The following is a 17649-nucleotide window of genomic DNA, read 5'->3' as shown; positions in this document are numbered from 1 at the left end:
TTTAAACAGAACCACAAAAGACTCTGAATAGCCAAAGAAAACTTGAGAAAAGAACAAACCTGGAGGAGTCACAATCCCAGATTTCAAGATATAATACAAAGTTGTAGTAATCAAAACAGTATGGAACTGGCACAAAAGCAGACACATGGATCAAAAGAACAGAAAAAAGAGCCAAGAAATAAAAACTCATGCTTAAATGGCCAATTAATCTATGCAAAGGAGACAGGAATATACAATTAGGAAAGGACAGTCCCTTCAATAAGTGGTGCTGGGAAAACCAGAAAAGCTATATGCAAAAGGATGAAACCAAACTACTTTCTTACACCATGCACAAAAACCAATTCAAAATGTATTGAAGACCTAAATATGAGACATGAAATCACAGAATTCCTAGAAGATAACATAGGCAGTAATTTCTTTGACATCAGCCTTAGCAACATTTTTCTAAATGTCTCCTTGTGCAAGGGAAACAAAAGCAAAAAATAAACTACTGAGACCACACCAAAGTGAAAAGCTTTTGTACAGTCAGAGACACCATCAACAAAATAACAAGGCAACCAACCTAATGAATGGAAGAAGATATTTATAAATGACATATCTGATAAGGGGTTAAGATCCAAAATATATAAAGAACTTACATAACTCAATACCCCCAAACCAAATAACCCAATCAAAAACAGGCAGAAGACTTGATTAGATATGTTTCCAAAGAGGACATACATATGGCCAACAGACACATGAAAAGATGGTCAACATCAAGAATCATGAGGGAAATGCGTATCAAAAGCACAGTGAGATATCACATTATACCTGTCAAAATAGCTAGAATCAAAATGAAATAACAAGTGTTAGTGAGGATTTTGAGAAAAAGCAATGCTCATGGTTTGCTGGTGGGAATGTAAATTGGTACAGCTACTGTGGAAATTAGTAGAGAGGTTCCTCAAAAAAATTAAAAAAAAATCATATGACCCAGTAATTCTACTACTGGATATTTACCCAAAGAAAACAAAAAACATGAATTTGAAAAGACATATGCACATCTATGATTACTTTAGCATTGTTTTACAATAGCCAAGCTATGGAAGCGACCCAAATGACCACTGATAGATAAAATAATAAACAAGATGTGGAATACAGATATAATGAAATATTATTCAGCCCTCAAAATGAATGAGATCTCACTATTTGTTATAATATGAATAGACCTAGAGGGTATAATGCTAAGTGAAATAAGTCAGACAGAGAAAGTCAAATACCATATAATTTTACTTATGTATGAAATCTTAAAGATAAAGAAACCAACCAACAAACAAAAAATAAGCTCTTAAATACAGAAAACACTGGTAGAGGGGTAGGTAAACAAGATAAAGGAGTACAAACTTCCAGTTATAAAATAAGTAAGTCATAGAAATGAAAAGTATAGCATAGGGAATACAGTCAATAATGTAATAATGTGCTTCAGTGTCAGAAGAAAAATACCAATGAGTAATATACAAAATTATTGAATCAATATGCTGTACATGTGAAACTAATTACAATATTGTATGCTAATTGTACTTCAATAAAATGGGGGGGAAATGGGTAATTATTTGAGGAAATGGCCATATTAATTAGTTTGTAGCAAAAATTTCACTATGTATATCAAGTTCTTGTGTTCACCATAAATGTAGAGAATTTTTATTAAAAACAAGAAGAAAGAAATTTATAGCACTAACTGTCCATATTTGGGGGGGGGGGAGAAAATCTTGTGAAAATAAGTAGAAGAAATCTCACTTAAAATGGATTTGGGAAGCCCTGAAATGGGGTTGGGGGATGGTCTCACACACTACCACTAGTCCCAGGAAGCATACCTCACATTCCAAAATTGGAAGAAGCTTATTTTACATATCCCCGTAAGAGGAAGGAAGAATTTCTCCTGGCTCTGTAACAGCCCAGCCAATGAGAACACAGCAAAAAGCCCCTCCCAGCTTCCTTCTTTCCCCTATAAAAGCATCCCCCCCTCCTCTCTTCTCTAGATTTGCTCCTGGTCTGCCACAGTTTCACTGTCCCAAATTGCAATTCCTCTGCTAATCCTTAATAAATGAATTATGCTGGTAAAATAACTGGCTCTTTTGTATTTTTAAGGTCAACAGTCTCAAGTCTACGACCTCAGCTTCTTCCCCCTTAAAAAACTAAAACAAACAAACAAACAAAACTAAAACAAACAAAAATGAAGAGCAAATGAAACCCAATGTAAGTAGAATAAAAGAAAATAGTAACAATGAAATCAATGAAGGAGAAAACAAAACAAAACAAAAAAGAATATTAATTAAAACAAAGGCTGGTTCTTTGAGAAGATCAATAAAATTGATAAATTTCCAGCTAGGCTGATCAGGAAAAAAGGAAATGCAAATTATCACTCTCAGGAATAAGAGGGGACAAAATTATAGCTTCTATAGATAAAATAGTAATTACTCTGGAGAATAATTTGTCATTTTCTCATAAAGCTACACAAACATTTAATCTACAATCCAATTATTTCTCTCCTAGGCATTTACCCATGAGAAATAAAAAGATATATCCAAAAACAGACTTGGAAAAGTATCTTTACAACAACTTTATTCATAGTAGTCCAGAACAGAAATGAATTAACAAGTTGCATTATATTCATAAAATGGAATATTACTCAGCAATAAAGGTTAACAAACTAAATGATATATGGAATAACACAGATGTATCTCAAAAACATTATGTAAGTGATAAGAAATAACATAGGAGACATTGAGAGAGGGACAGGAGAAGGGAGCTGGGAGAATTTGGAGGGGAGATGAACCATGAGAGACTAAGAACTCTGAAAAATAATCTGAGGGTTTTGGAGAGGCGAGGCGGGGTGAGGTTGGGTGAGCCTGTTGGTGGGTATTATGGACAGTACATACTGCATGGAGCACTGGGTGTGGCGCATAAACAATGAATTCTGGAACACTGAAAAGAAATTAAGAAAATAAAAATTAAAAGAATTACAAATAAAAAAATATTTATGTGAAATAAACCACACAGAAAAGTCTTCATACAGTATACTGCCTTATATACAAAGCTCTACACAGGAAAAATTAGGTAGCTATGAGACTAACTACGATCAGTGTTTGTCTATACTGGAGACCAACTACCAAGGCATATGAAACTTTCTGATTCATTTTACAATTTGTGGTGGAAACAAGGTATATATGTATCATACCCTTGAAAATCTGTACATTCCATTCAATGTACATTATATCTTGATTAAAGAATAAATCATATTATCTATTTTTTAAATGTCAATGATTACTAGACATGAATCATAAACAGTGAGAATTTGAAAAAAGGAATCTGTCTGAATTTTTAATTGCTGTTTGTGGTAAGCAGAAGTCCCCCAAACGATGTTCATGTCCTAATCCCCAGAATCTTTGAATGCTACCTTAAAATGAAAAAAACACTGCAGATAGGATTACTGTCAAAGACCTTGACATGGAAAAGGCACCCAGCATTATACAGGTGGTCCCATGCAAATCATATGCATTCTTAAAAGGTGAGAACCTTTCCCACCTGTGGTCAGAGAGAGATGCAATGATAGAAAGAGAAGAGTTCTATGTAGGGGCTATGTGCAAAGAATAGAGAGAGGCCTCTAGGAGCTAAAGACAGCGCCCAGCTGACAGCTAGCCAGAAAATAAGAGACCTTACTGCTACAACCACATGGAAATGAATTCTGCCAATATCTGTTTAAGCAAAGTAACTGTACATGTCTCATTGGGCTAAAATCAAGGTGTCAACAGGGCTGCAGTGTGACCTGTATACTTTTTCTGACCTTTAGAGCTGAAAATAATAAATGTGTCTTGATTTAAGCCACTAAATCTGTGATAATTTGTTATAGTAATAATAGGAACTGGAGCACCAGGTGGCTTAGTCGGTTAAGTGGCTGCCTTTGGCTCAGGTCATGATCCCAGGGTCCTGGGATCAAGCCCCGTGTTGGGCTCCCTGCCCATTGGAGAGTCTGCTTCTCCCTCTCCCTGTTGCTCTGCCTACTTGTGCTCTCCCTGTCAAATAAATAAATAAAATCTCAAAACAAAACCAAACAGTAATAGGAGTTAACACTCTGGTATATTAAATGGGCTAAATTATACAAAGGTAACAGCATTATTTTTGTCCCAGTACTAACCTTTCTTCAGTCTTTGTCTGATATAGTTCACAGCTTTTCAGCTATAGAAACCATTTCATCTTTTTAGATATTAAAAAGTCCAGCTTAGTCTAATTAAACTCTCTAATGTCACATCTAATATAAAGCTATCCTCCACTGACCTGCTGACCCACAGAATCAGGGACCAGTAGTAGATGCAGTGTATACTGAAGGAGGAGGCTATATAATTTGTAGTTTACTTGTTTTCCTTTCATGCCTAGCTTATGGATCCTCCAGCTCTAGAGAGTGGGAGAATAAAAAGGATAAAGGCTGTGAATCAGCAGAGCAATTTGGAGATCTCTTTTGGTTCTTCAAAAGCCCTCTGTCATGGCAAGAATCCAAATGCTTGTCCTTCTTTCATTGGGAGCATTCACAGGTTCCTTAGAGTTATTGTCAGTGACCTCCACTCTGCAAGGTTCACTAATGGAGGCAATGTACTCATTGGCTGACCTTCTAAGCCTCATCAGCTCCTCCCCACATTTCCAGTCTTATTCTACTGGGCAAGGTAGTGAAGGAGGAGGGAGATTGGCCCTGGAAGGTAGACCTCTTTGGTATGATCCTTGCAAAATGATTCAAATTTGGCTTCCATCCAAAGTGTCCACTGCCCCACAAGCATAAAAAAACCCCTTGCCCCACCAACAGTGCCAAGTATCACAGCTGACCCCTTTTTCTTCAATCTGTCTGCATGGCAGTTTCAACCAGCTCTCCACTTTGCATTCTCCAGGAGACAAAACTTAGGCTTCTTCCATCCATATCCAGCTTCCAAACTCCTGATACCTATGTTAGGCTCTCTAAGGAATTTCTTCATTCCCCACTCTGGTGGTAGTGTAGAGTGATCCTACAAATTTCTGTAATTCAGCATGCATCAAGCTAAGGACTCTAAAGTCATTTCTTCCATTTGTTGATTTGGATTTCCTTTGACTCCTTCCCCAGCTCTTACAGATTCAGCTTAAGCTGAGGGAAGCCCAGGAAGGGAACAGAGCAGAGGAGTCAAAATACTTACAGGCCTTTTATTTATTTTTTTAAGGTTGTATTTACTTACTTATTTATTTATTCAGAGCGTGAGCAGGGGAAGGGGCAGAGGCAGAGGAATAGCAGATTCTGTGCTGAGTGCAGAACCCCACTTGGGGTTCAATCTCACAACCCTGAGATTATGACCTGAGCCAAAATCAAGAGTCAGACACTTAACCAACTGGCCACCAGGTGCTTCACTTACAGTCCTTTCAAAGAATTTTCCATTAATCACATCTCTGTTATCTAGTTCTTTGTTATATAAACTAATTGTAGGCCTATTTGACTATATTTTAATAAATTCATTTAAGTCTTTCTAGCATATGTAATTAATAACCATTGTCCTCAGCTTGGGACCTTGGACAAAATTGGAGTCAACACAATTATTGCATTCTATACTTTATTTGTTGTATGATTTCAGGATGGAGAGTATGTATTTTAAGGAATGCCAAACTGGGGGCACCACGGTGGCTCAGTGCGCTAAGCCTCTGCCTTCGGCTCAGGTCATGATCTCAGGGTCCTGGGATTGAGCCCCCCATCAGGCTCACTGCTCAGCAGGGAGCCTGCTTCCCCCTCTCTCTCTGCCTGCCTCTCTGCCTACTTTTGATCTCTCTCTCTCTCTGTCATATAAATGAATAAAATCTTAAAAAAAAAAAAAAAAAGCCCAAACTGGTAGCAAATTGAAGTGGCAATGCAGCTTTCCTTATCTATGATCAGTATTTAATGTAGTCACTGTCCTTATCCTGAAGCCCATCAGAAACATACTTCTAGTTTTTAATGCTACTATATATACAGATATATATATATGTATGCTATATAATATATATGTGGGTACATACTATTATTTTGCCTATGACTATCTCTCTAACATCATCTCCTGCAAGGACCTCTGCAGATAACTCAGATCCAGAAACATGGGTTTTCTCACAGTTCCATAAACAAGTTAAAACTTATTTACTCTACCTGACAAGAGAGATTCTATACTTGCTTTCTTTGTATAGAATATTCTTTCCCCACATCTCTACATGATTCTTCCCATTTTATTCAGCTCAGATCTCACTGTCTTGGTATTTTCAGTATTTATAGTAGTTCTTAGCACATAATAGGTGCTTAGAACATATTTATTTGATAAATTAGTAATTAAAATCAGCAACTTTCAGTTTGATGAAGCTGACTTATCACAAAGTATCATCATGGAGTTGCATTATATTTCAGTTTTGCTAATATATATTTTTAACAATTTGAGTCAGCAAAATCTACTACTAGATCCATGGTAAGCAAAATACAGAATATCAAAGCCAAAAAGAAGACATTATAAACAACCAGAGAGAAAAAGACACAATAGCTATAAAGAACTGCAACTGACTGGCAACTGATACTTTCCATATCAAAACTGGAAACAGGAAAAGCATGGAGGATCTTCAAAGTACTGAGAGAAATGGTTAACCCTGAAATAACTTTCAAGAACGAGGGCAGACAGATATTACAGATAAACAAAAAGTGAGAAATCATCACTAAAGAAAATACTAAAAAAATGTATTAGAATAAAGGAAACAACTCCAGAATAGAGGTTTCAGATACCAAGAAAAATGGCGAAAAGGAAAATGGTAACTATGTGGTCAAGTATAAAGAAACACTAATGGTTTCAAACAGTATAATGTCTCATTATTGATATTATTTTTTTTTTAAAAAGCTAAAATACTGAACTATAATAGCATATATAGTTAGGACAGGATAATTGCCTTTAAAGCATTCTAAAGTACTTGTACTGTTACTAAGGGGCATGGAGAGAATAATTAAGTTCAGGCTTTATTAAACAGGTTAAAATTTAAAAGAAAATAATGTGCATATTAAAAAAAAAACAACTAGAGGTTATACAGAATGAGAAAAAAAAATTAACTGAAAACAAAGCAAGGGGTGAAAGGCCAGGGCATACACAACACACAAATAATAGGGCAAAGAGAAAAATGAAATACAATGAAAAAATGCATTTGCTTATACTACTACTGATATTAAGTAAAGACTAATTGAGTTTCTTAGTTAAAATATAAAATCAGATTATGAAACAAAATCCAGTGATGAGCTATTTACAGGAAACAGACCAAGTACATATAAAAAAGAGAAAATTTATAAGGGATAAATGATGAACAAAGCAAATGCTAGGGGGAAAAAGGAAGTAATGTTATATTAATATTGTACAAGTATAACTGAGAACAAAACACCTTACTTGAGATAATTGTTAAATTATTAATAAAAGGTCTAAGAAGGATATAACAGTATTAACCTGTCTGTATCTATACCCAAACAACTATAAGGTAACACTTCATACCCACAAGATTGGCAAACATTTAAAAATCTAAAAATGTCAAACACAGACAAGAGTGAGAACAGTGGTAGGGTCTGAAATTAGCAAAATGACTTTGGTATTTGTTTTCTATGTGTTATCTTTTTTTTTGTTGTTTGTTTTTTGTTTTTCGTTTCCTCTATTACTGCTTCTTTTAAGTTAAATACTCTATAGTGTACAATTTTGTTATTCTTACCCATTTTCTTTTATAATCTTTAATATATTTTTTGAGTTGTTTTCTCACTGGTTGCCTAGCGGCCTATAATTAACATTTAACAATCTAGTTTGGACATGAGCCAAATTTCACCAGTATCAAAAAACATTGTTTTGGGGAGCCCGGATAGTTCAGCTGATTAAGCATCCAACTCTTGATTTTGGCTCAGGTCATGATCTCAGGGTCCTGAGATCAAGCCCCACATCAGGCTCTGCACTCATCAGGGAGTCTGCTTCTCTCCCTCTCCCCCTGCCCCAGCTCTCATTCTCTCTCTCTCTCTCTCAAATAAATAAAAATTTTTTTAAAGGAAGTTTGTTTTGTTGTTACATAACTCCGTTTCTCATGCTCTCCTTTGGGCTGGTATTATCATACAAATTACATCTTTATACACTGTGTGCGCACCAACACAGATTCATGGTTATTGTTTCATGCAGTTGCCTTTCAAATCTGAGAGGATAAAGAGAGTTAAAAACAAAAAATACAAATACACTAGCATTTATACTTATTTACACATTTAATCTTACTGGTGTTTGTTATTCAACCATACGAATTCATCTTTCTTTGCATGTCTCACAATTTTATGTTAAAAACTAGGCATTTTTCGGGACGCCTGGGTGGCTCAGTTGGTTAAGCAGCTGCCTTCAGCTCAGGTCATGATCCCAGCGTCCTGGGATCGAGTCCCACATCGGGCTCCTTGCTCGGCAGGGAGCCTGCTTCTCCCTCTGCCTCTGCCTGCCATTCTGTCTGCCTGTGCTCGCTCTCTCTCTCCCTCTCTCTGACAAATAAATAAAATCTTTAAAAAAAAAAAAAATAAAAATAAAAAAAAAAAAACTAGGCATTTTTCAACAATATAATATGGCAATTCTGGAAATCAGATTTTAATCCTTCCCGAGGGCTTGTCACTGTGTTTTTTTGGGGGGGGGGATTTTCTTTTCTTTTTTTAAAAGATTTTATTTATTTATTAGAGAGAGAGAGAGAGGACAAGCCGGGAGGAGGGGGGGGGAGCAGAAGAAAGAGGGAGAGGCAGGCTCCCACTGAGCACAGAGCCCAAAATGGGGCTCAATCCCAGGACTGTGGGATCATGACCTGAGCTGAAAGCAGACACTTAACCGACTGAACCACCCAGGTGCCCCAGACTTATTTTCTTTATTGAATTAGAATTATACTATGTATAAAATAACAACGTGTACACAGATTATATGTCACTGTTGTTTTGTTTATTGCCTTTCCTGAACTAATTCTATAAAATCTGTATTCTATCTTTAGTGTGGCACAGAAGTCTCTGCTTGGCTAATTTAGTGGTCTGTAAATGACTGGACAGAAAGTTCCTGAAATGCTTGGCACCAATAGTGTCAAGACTTTTTCAAGGGTGTATGCGTGTACATGTGCGTGGATGTGTGTAAAACACATTTTCAATATTTAGCCAGGCAGTTGGCAATTCTACCTTGGCCTTCACTTCCTCTTTGAACAGAGTCTGAAAATCAGACTAAGGTGAGAGCTGGCCTCTGGTCTTTCCTGAATGTAAACACAGCTCTATCACTCATGTGGCCATCTGGATTCCTAGCTATCTGATGGGGCTCTTTGTAGCCCTTAGCACATCTCATTTCCCAGTTTTTCCTTAGAAGCTTTTGGTTCTCCACTGTTATCTGCCATTTCAGGTAGTCATAAAGTTAACCAACTGCCTTTAATTTTTCAAGACTTGCTTCTTGGGAAAAGCCTTTTCATGTCAGGTGAACTCCAAGTCATGTCAAATAAAGACAGCCTTCCAAGCAGGGTCTGGTACAGAAGCTTCAGACAGGCCAGTAATGAAAATTCTCAGAGAATGAGGCTTTGAAGAAGCTCCAGGCCCATTCTGGCCCTTCTGGAGATTGCCAAGTTACTGGTTTTCACTGAAAAACGCAGGCTGTTATTTGTTAAGGCTACTGTGGAGCTGGAAAGGGTAAGATGAGAATAGGGTGAATTAAACCACCATAAAGCTCACTGTTCTTACCAAGGTTCAGCTGGTTTTGTTTTGAACACATGCTTCCTGAGTTGCTGGACACTTTTGGTTGATTTCCAGAGTTCTTAAAAAATTTATCTTGACAAATTCTGCCAGTTTTGTCAACAATTTTATGGAGAAAAGATTTTCAGAGGTTTAAACTGCCATTTTTTGCTGATGTCATTGTGGCAAATAACTCTGGAATTTGACTTTACATTACTTACTGAAATTTAATGTGTTTCTAGTGTAGGAGCTTGCCATTTTACTCTTAGTAATGCCACTGTGAAATAGCAGGCCTGTTAAAGACTATCCGTAGCATATTATTCAAAAGAACAAAAACCCAGAAATTAAAACGTCCAATAAAATAAACAAACTATGATATACAAGGGAATACTTCTCCACAATGAAAATGAATGACTCACAACAATATAAATTCATATGAATAAATCCTCATAACATGATTTTAAGTGGAGGGAAAGATATCTGAGGAATAATATATTTTATAATAAGATTCCATTTTTTACAAAGGTCACAACATATGGTAAAAACTATCAAGGAAAGGAAAAGAAATAATTTAAAAAATACAAGAGATTAATGATTATTTCAGAGTCAGATAGAAAGAGGTAAGTATTAAGAGAAGTTTAATAGGGTTAGCCAAGTATTATTTCTTAAGTTGGATGAAAGGCTCATAGGTGTATAGCTTATCATTATAGTCTGTAAGTTATTAGTATAACTTGTCTTTTTGTATATATCAAATATTTTATAGTAATAAGAAGAGAATCTAGACCATTTGAAAGAGATGGCTTCAACCTTTTATTTTCCCCCCTTATATATTTGTGCTACTTCTATAGGAAATTCCTTATAGAGTAGCTGAAAAAGAACAGAGGGTTATGAGATTTACAGGCTTTGCCATTTATTAAACTGTATACAGGATCTTAAAAAGTTACCTGATGTCTCTGAGCTGGTATCCTTTGGTGGTACTTTCTTTGAAGGCCATTGTGAGAATTAAGACAAATTACAGGTAAACTGCCCAACCAGAAGTAGGTACTCAATGAATAACAGGACTTATTAGCAACAAGACATTACAATATCCATTTAAACATTAAAGCAATCCAACCATCATTCAGATAATCAGGTGGGGGGTTTTTTGGGCAAAAATTTCCACAAAATAAAGCAATTTTTATTTTTATGATGATATTATAGTATTGCTAAAACAGCATCAAAATGAACCCTTATAGTAAAACTTGGGAACTTTTGGGAACTTCCCAAAGTTGGGAAGTGTTAAATTATCTTTTTCAGCCTTACTGGGGTATAAATGACAACACTTGTATATACTTAAGGTATAAAACACGACATTTTACACCATTTTTTTTAAACCAAGTATTGAACTATTTGTAACTTGAAAAAATACTCATCTCTTAGAGCTATATCTATTTCTAGACATAATTTCTTAAATGTCCCATAGAAAATAAAACCATTTTGAGGTAAGTATTCTTACAATTACAGTTTCCAATACACCTAACATTTCAGCATTTTCAGAATATTTGTGTTCCTTAGTACATTCTGAGAAATGGCCAATTTTCGCATCTATTGATTCCAGAAATTTCCACTTGTGTGTGTTATACATGAAGATATACATGTATATATTGTTAAAAGCCTAGAAAACTTGAAAGTCCCCATAATTTCCACTGAACTCCACTAGGCATGTCATTTCTTTGTAAATACACCAATTTACTGCCATAGTTTGCTGCACATGGTCTATTTAAGCATTAAAATGAAACCCACTTCCTCTGCCTGATTTATTCTAATTCCTTCAGGCCATCAGTACCTTCAGGAGAAAAACAGACAGAACCTGTCAACAGTTAGGGGTACTGTGATCAAGTTCAGTATGAAGCAAAAATTCCAGGTAATCAAATTTGTTCTCAGCATTTCCCTTTCTCATACACACTTATCTCCTAGGTCCCCTCTCTCTATGAGTTCAGTGACTTAAACCTCCAGCTATGTCTCACTTCGCAGGTCAGCACTCCACTCAGGACCACCCTATTTGAAATAAAGCTCTTAATTATTCTCTGTTTTCCAGGCAAAATTACTGCACAGTGTCACAAAATACAGAATTCTAATATGCCAATGTTGTCTCATGAAGTTACATTGATTTACTAGGACAATGGGGGTATAACATGTAAGAAATAAATGTAGATGCTGAAAACCAAAAATGAAACACTGAAGTTGTTTTCTTTTTACATCTCTTATCAGAGGCTAACTTACCAGTGTCCTCAAATAAGCTTCCCTGTTTTATTTGTAGATCTGAATGAAGTGATGACTTCATTCAGGCCATTAGTGTTAATGGTCCTGGCGAGCAAGTGTACCAGCCTTGTCATACTGGAATCTGGGACAGGTAAACACTGAGCGACATTTCTGGTTAGCCAGAAGTCCTTAAACATGGTTCTCTATATTATTCACTGTGGCTGCAAATCATTTGTCACTGTACCTTTCCCTTATGGCATTCCCATAGGCCTCCCAAACTATTTGCAACCAAGTGGCTCAGAAAGACAAACCAGCTGCTGTATCTCAAATATTCATGAAAATAAGTTGAAATTAACTTTAAAATATCTACTATTTGGTATGCCATAGTATGTACATTGAGAATCAGATGTAATTTTATTTGCAAATAGCTCAGAATATCAGCACCATGTACAACCTTCAACATTATAAATTACCCCCTGATGATTTTGCAGAATAAGAAACTGAAGCCCAGAGAAGTTAAGTGATTTGCCATCAATGACATACTTAAGTAGCAGAGTTTGGACCAAGATTTCTTGATTTTTAGGCTGGCTTTTTCTCTATTCTTCTCTTTTGAACTATACCGCTGATTGGTCAACCAAGGGGGAAAGAGTTTGCATGAATTCTTGTTCTCAACATAAATAACCAATGTTAATACAGCTGGTGGTCACCATGTTCATGCTGTATGTTGTTGACAATTTGTTTGGCTATTTTAAATAGCTACCTCCTAAAAAAAAGAATTAGGCTTCTGTTCAAAACTCTTCATATATACATTTGGCAATTCTGCATTCTGTGAAGCTAGTAACAAAGATGATTTTGAGTGTAATATGTGGGTATTCTACTTGAGAATGTTTCTGAATTATTGAATAAACTTCCACAAAATCACAACAGTTAGAAATTGTGCATGCTAACATAATCGTTTTGTTATTAAGTAGCTCTGTGCCAGTCTTACCTTTTAAAAATTATAATACTGTGGCTTAGCTGCTATATATATTTTTTAATTCTTTTGAAAACAAGACCTTCAAACATCATTTTTTTTAAATGCCAATTTATTGTGTTACAAGTGATATTTTCAAATGGAGGAATTATTGCCAAAATGCTACCAGGAGACAGCCAAAACCTCTCCATAAGGCTGATTCCTTTCCTCTTTCCAGTAGTTCATTACCAAAGGTAAAGACTGAGTAGTATGCACCATATTAATGACCCCATAAATCCCCTGAAATGAGCAGTTAATGTCCTGATGTTGAACAAGTCAACTACACAGAAGGCATGCATATATATTTTTAAAGTACAGCTCACGTTTTCAAAATTATATTTCTATTGGTTCTGACTTCTTAAAGAGTTAAACTAAAGGCTTCTGGGAAGACAGTATATTGCAAAGTGTACCTTCTTTCTGCGATTTTTTTTTTTAAAACCACAAGTGGAACAGTCAGATGTAACTGAATCAAAATTCAAAATCAAAATCTTAATTAGATTTTACTTTAGATTAACAAAACTTGTGGTGCCTATGCTGTTCACATTAATTTCCCATCCTTAAAATTGCTAAAAATACTAAATCAAACACCACCCAGATTTCCTTATGAAGTGTGTGAACTAATGCATTAAAAAGTCATGTTAGCACCAACAAAGTTTATAGGGGCAACTGCATTCAAGACGCACATGGCATACCTTTAAATAGCACTGTTAAAATACCAAATAAAATGTCAACGTCTGTCAGGTCTCTGGCTTTTATAAATTGTTTAGACTGGGAAACGCTGGGGTTTAGACATTGTTCTTTTCATATGATGTAGAAAAGAAGAGACCATAAAAAGAAAAGAACAATAAAGCGTAGATCATTTTTGAAGTTCTTTCATGGAAAAACATACCCTGGATCATTACCCTTCTAATCAACAATTTCCTTCTTCCTCCCAATCCTTCCCGTCTGGTATTTACCTTTCTCCCCCACCCCTCCCCTCCCCTCTCTCTGGGTGGTATTCTGAGCTTATACATAGTATTCAGTAATCATATTTTTTAAATTGCTTCAAAAGAGAATCCCAGGAGGACATGACAGACATGTATATACTGGGTATTTTTAACCTGGACCATAGTTTTACGCACCATTTCTGTACTCTTAAAAACACACCAGAGTGCCCTGACCACAGTTTCCACAAGAAGAGGAAGGCCTTATGAGCAAAATCCCCTACTATCTACCTACAGATGAGTTATTATCACACCTTAGCGGCCATCTTCCTGCCCTCTTCCCTCCGCCCCTTTCCTTTTATTAGCACACCACACTAACCACAATTCCCAAACAACAACATCACTGTTTCAGCTTCTTCTCTGGATTTCCCACACTTAATGCAACCCAGACCTCACCTTCAGCTCTCCTGAGGCCACTTTGGAAGCCAGCTCGATGACACAGCCAACAGCCATGCGTGCAGCACCGGACGAGTGCAGCTCATTCCAAATGGTGTCACTGTCCACCTGAGCAAACAGTCAGCACAGCCCCAAGAAAGAGAGAGGGAAAACAAGAAGGAGAACGAATAGATGAAACAGGAAAGGGGTGGGGGGGAGAAGGGAAGAGAGAAAGAAAGCAAATTTGTGAGGAAGGGCTGGCAGGGTAACAGCCTAGGTACAATAACATTAGTCTTCCATCCCGGCCAGCTGAAAAGACCTTCTGGACACGGCTTTGCTTATACTTTTTCTCTATACTGACTTCTCCAATGGAAATACATTCCTGCCATGCCTCACTGCCATTCCCTGTTTAGATTTCTCATTACAAACAATATTACATAGGCTGGATCTGGCGTAGTTACAGGCCTGCTAGAAACCAGGCCCCAGTAGTAGATAGAGCAAAAGCTAAGAGCACTTAGCTATACATAAAAATCGGATTTGCAAGTGCTAGAGGGGAAAAATTCAAATATCCTTCTGGCTGCAGGTTTACAGGGAGCCAAAGACAATTATTGGGCAAGTAGAAGTAGCAGTCAGGGAGTAGGAAGTAGCAACCACAGTTCAGGTTCTCCAACTGAATGGAAGGAGTGTGTGGTCCTCACACTTAAAAATATTCACCAAATTCAGCTGCAAGGATCAATGTGATTTTCAAAGTAGAAGCTTAAAATTTCTAACATTTAGTACAGTTTAGCAGCTGGTCTTAATGTAGACTGGTATTATTAAAATTGAGTAGGCCATTAAAATACATGGTTGCTTATATAAGAGAACATTCTTACTAAAACAGAGCACAAACCAATATTTTTGATTTACCTTTATAAAATGTTATTTACTCTTTTTCATGCATGCAGTAAGATAACATATAATAAGGACAGGAAAAGTATAATAACAGTGGTCTATGATAATCATACGTTACATATTTTTATGTATAAAATATTTCTTAATATAAAAAAACAGAATCAAATGTATGAAGTCTCTAAACTTATGACACAAATTACATGTAGCTGTAGGAAATGTAATAAAAAATTTGTGGCTATGCAAATAGCAAGACTTATTCAAATGGGTAAAAGAAGGGAAATCCCACACAAAATAAAAATTTTTTTTAAAGAATTAAGTTTAAGAAGCCTAATGACATGGAACAAATACAATAAATAACAATTATACATATTTACAATGCACTACACAATTTCCTAAGCATTTTAACATGACTTTTCTCATGAGATCTTACCAACTTAAATTCTGTCAAGAGCAATGAAGAAATAATAAATGAGAATAGAAAATAAATACATAAATAAATAAAAAATTAAGATCTCTTCAACAACAATAAAGTGGTGAAGAGAGAAGTTTCTGAATCAAATTGTCAGGGTGAAGTTACAGCTTCACTGCTAAAACCTGAATCATGGTGGGCAATTAATTAATGAATGTCTCTCTGCCTTGGTTCCCTTTCTAATGACACAGCAACTTTTTTTTTTTTTTTTTTTTTTTTTTTTTTTTTTTTTTTTTTTTAAGATTTTATTTATTTATTTGACAGAGAGAGATTACAAGTAGGCAGAGAGGCAGGCAGAGAGAGAGAGAGGAGGAAGCAGGTTCCCTGCTGAGCAGAGAGCCCGATGCGGGACTCGATCCCAGGACCCTGAGATCATGACCTGAGCCGAAGGCAGTGGCTTAACCCACTGAGCCACCCAGGCGCCCACACAGCAACTTTTTAAAGTCCCATCTGCATATGATTTTGGTGAGGATTAAATGAAAAAGTGATAAGCAAATCTTAGCTACTATGATTTCGGTTACTGGTATACCCATTTTATAATGCCTTATACAAAGTAGAGGCCTTTTAAGTGTTTACTGAATGAGCACACTATGGCTTAGAGAGGCTATTCACCTGGCCTAAGGACCTTCATACAGAACCCTGACACTAACATCACATGTCTTTCTACCACAACCCTGAAATAACCCTCAGCTTCTAAGAATATTAAGCCCCTGTCATAGTCAACATCATCAGGTCAATACTACCAGCTAAAAAGTAAAGGAATCATCAAATGGAAAATGGAATCTAATCATCTGCCCTCCAAATTAAGTTTTACTTTTACTGAACAATGTAAGCACTTATTTGAGCTTAATACAGACATATCCTTGAGGCATATGGTTGCTCAGGATGAAAAATGAACACCAACATTTACATTGTGTTGCAGTTTTTAGCCAATTTTCAACTATTACAGTGTTATAGGTGCCACAGAAAGTCTTCATTGATCAGATCTAAAATTATTGGGAAGGTAAGGAAACATAAATCAATAAATCCCAAAGACCTAATGGGTGAGTCAAAACCATATATAATTCCAAACCCCTTTTTACTTGACTTTGGAGTACACTCAAAGTTTTTTTTAAAAAAAGAAAGAAAGAAAGAAAGAAAGAAAGAAAGAAAGAAAGACCAATCAATCAATAGAAAATTTCCTTCTAAAAAGCTATAAACCTACACTTGATTAGAAAAATATTCCAACACATAGGAACAATGGCTCTTTAATCATAATACTGAGGGGCATTAGATAGCCACAAATAATTCCAAAATTCACCTTTTTATCTTTCTAGTTTCCTGGAAGTATTCTTATAGATGTAATATTCTCTGTCTATGTCATCAATTTTGGTGTATAAACCTCTACTAATCAAGATACTTATTTTAATTCAGATAACATTTGTTAGGTACCTACTATGTAAGAGATGCTAAGAGTTACAGTATATGGGAGTTATTTTTATCATAAAGATATGATTATTGATAGTATATGGGGGTTATTTTTATCATAAAGATGATTATTGATACATGGTAGGCACATAGATGCTCAATGGAATGGATACCTGAGATTTTGCCAAGTATCCATTATGGATTCCCAAAATTCAGGCTTATCTCTAAACAAGTGCTCCTTAGGAATCTATGAAATTTATCATCCACTTATTTACTTACACTTAAACATAAAAACATTTATTTAAATACTTCAACCAGTTTTATGTATAGTTTATAACTAAATGGTAATAATAGTCAAGATTTTGCATATAATCTATTCATAAACAGATAACTTATTTAATTCTAAATTTATTAACAGATGTTATCTTAGCTCAGCTGCCATAACAAAATACTATAAACTGAGCAGCTTAAACAACAGGATTTTATTTCTCCCAGTTCAAGAGGCTAGAGATCCAAGAAGGTGTCAGCCAGT

The 17649-nt window shown here is 35.8% G+C and overlaps 1 protein-coding gene across 13 annotated transcripts in view; it reads right to left on the bottom strand.

The window, feature by feature from the left end:
* The window catches only part of HDAC9 (histone deacetylase 9), a 940182-nt gene that overhangs the window by 227742 nt on the left and 694791 nt on the right, over positions 1-17649 (bottom strand). For all 13 annotated transcript variants that reach the window (XR_009352864.1, XM_059171303.1, XM_059171302.1 and 10 more), the window contains one exon: positions 14372-14479. Coding sequence is in view for 12 of the 13 variants with exons in the window: in XM_059171303.1 (XP_059027286.1) it covers positions 14372-14479 (108 nt within the window). In the remaining variant the exon portion in view is untranslated. The remainder of the gene's footprint in view (positions 1-14371; positions 14480-17649) is intronic.

The sequence above is a fragment of the Mustela lutreola genome, chromosome 4 (assembly GCF_030435805.1).
Source record: "Mustela lutreola isolate mMusLut2 chromosome 4, mMusLut2.pri, whole genome shotgun sequence".
NCBI lineage: Eukaryota > Metazoa > Chordata > Mammalia > Carnivora > Mustelidae > Mustela > Mustela lutreola.
This window is presented reverse-complemented; position numbering and strand designations above follow the sequence as displayed.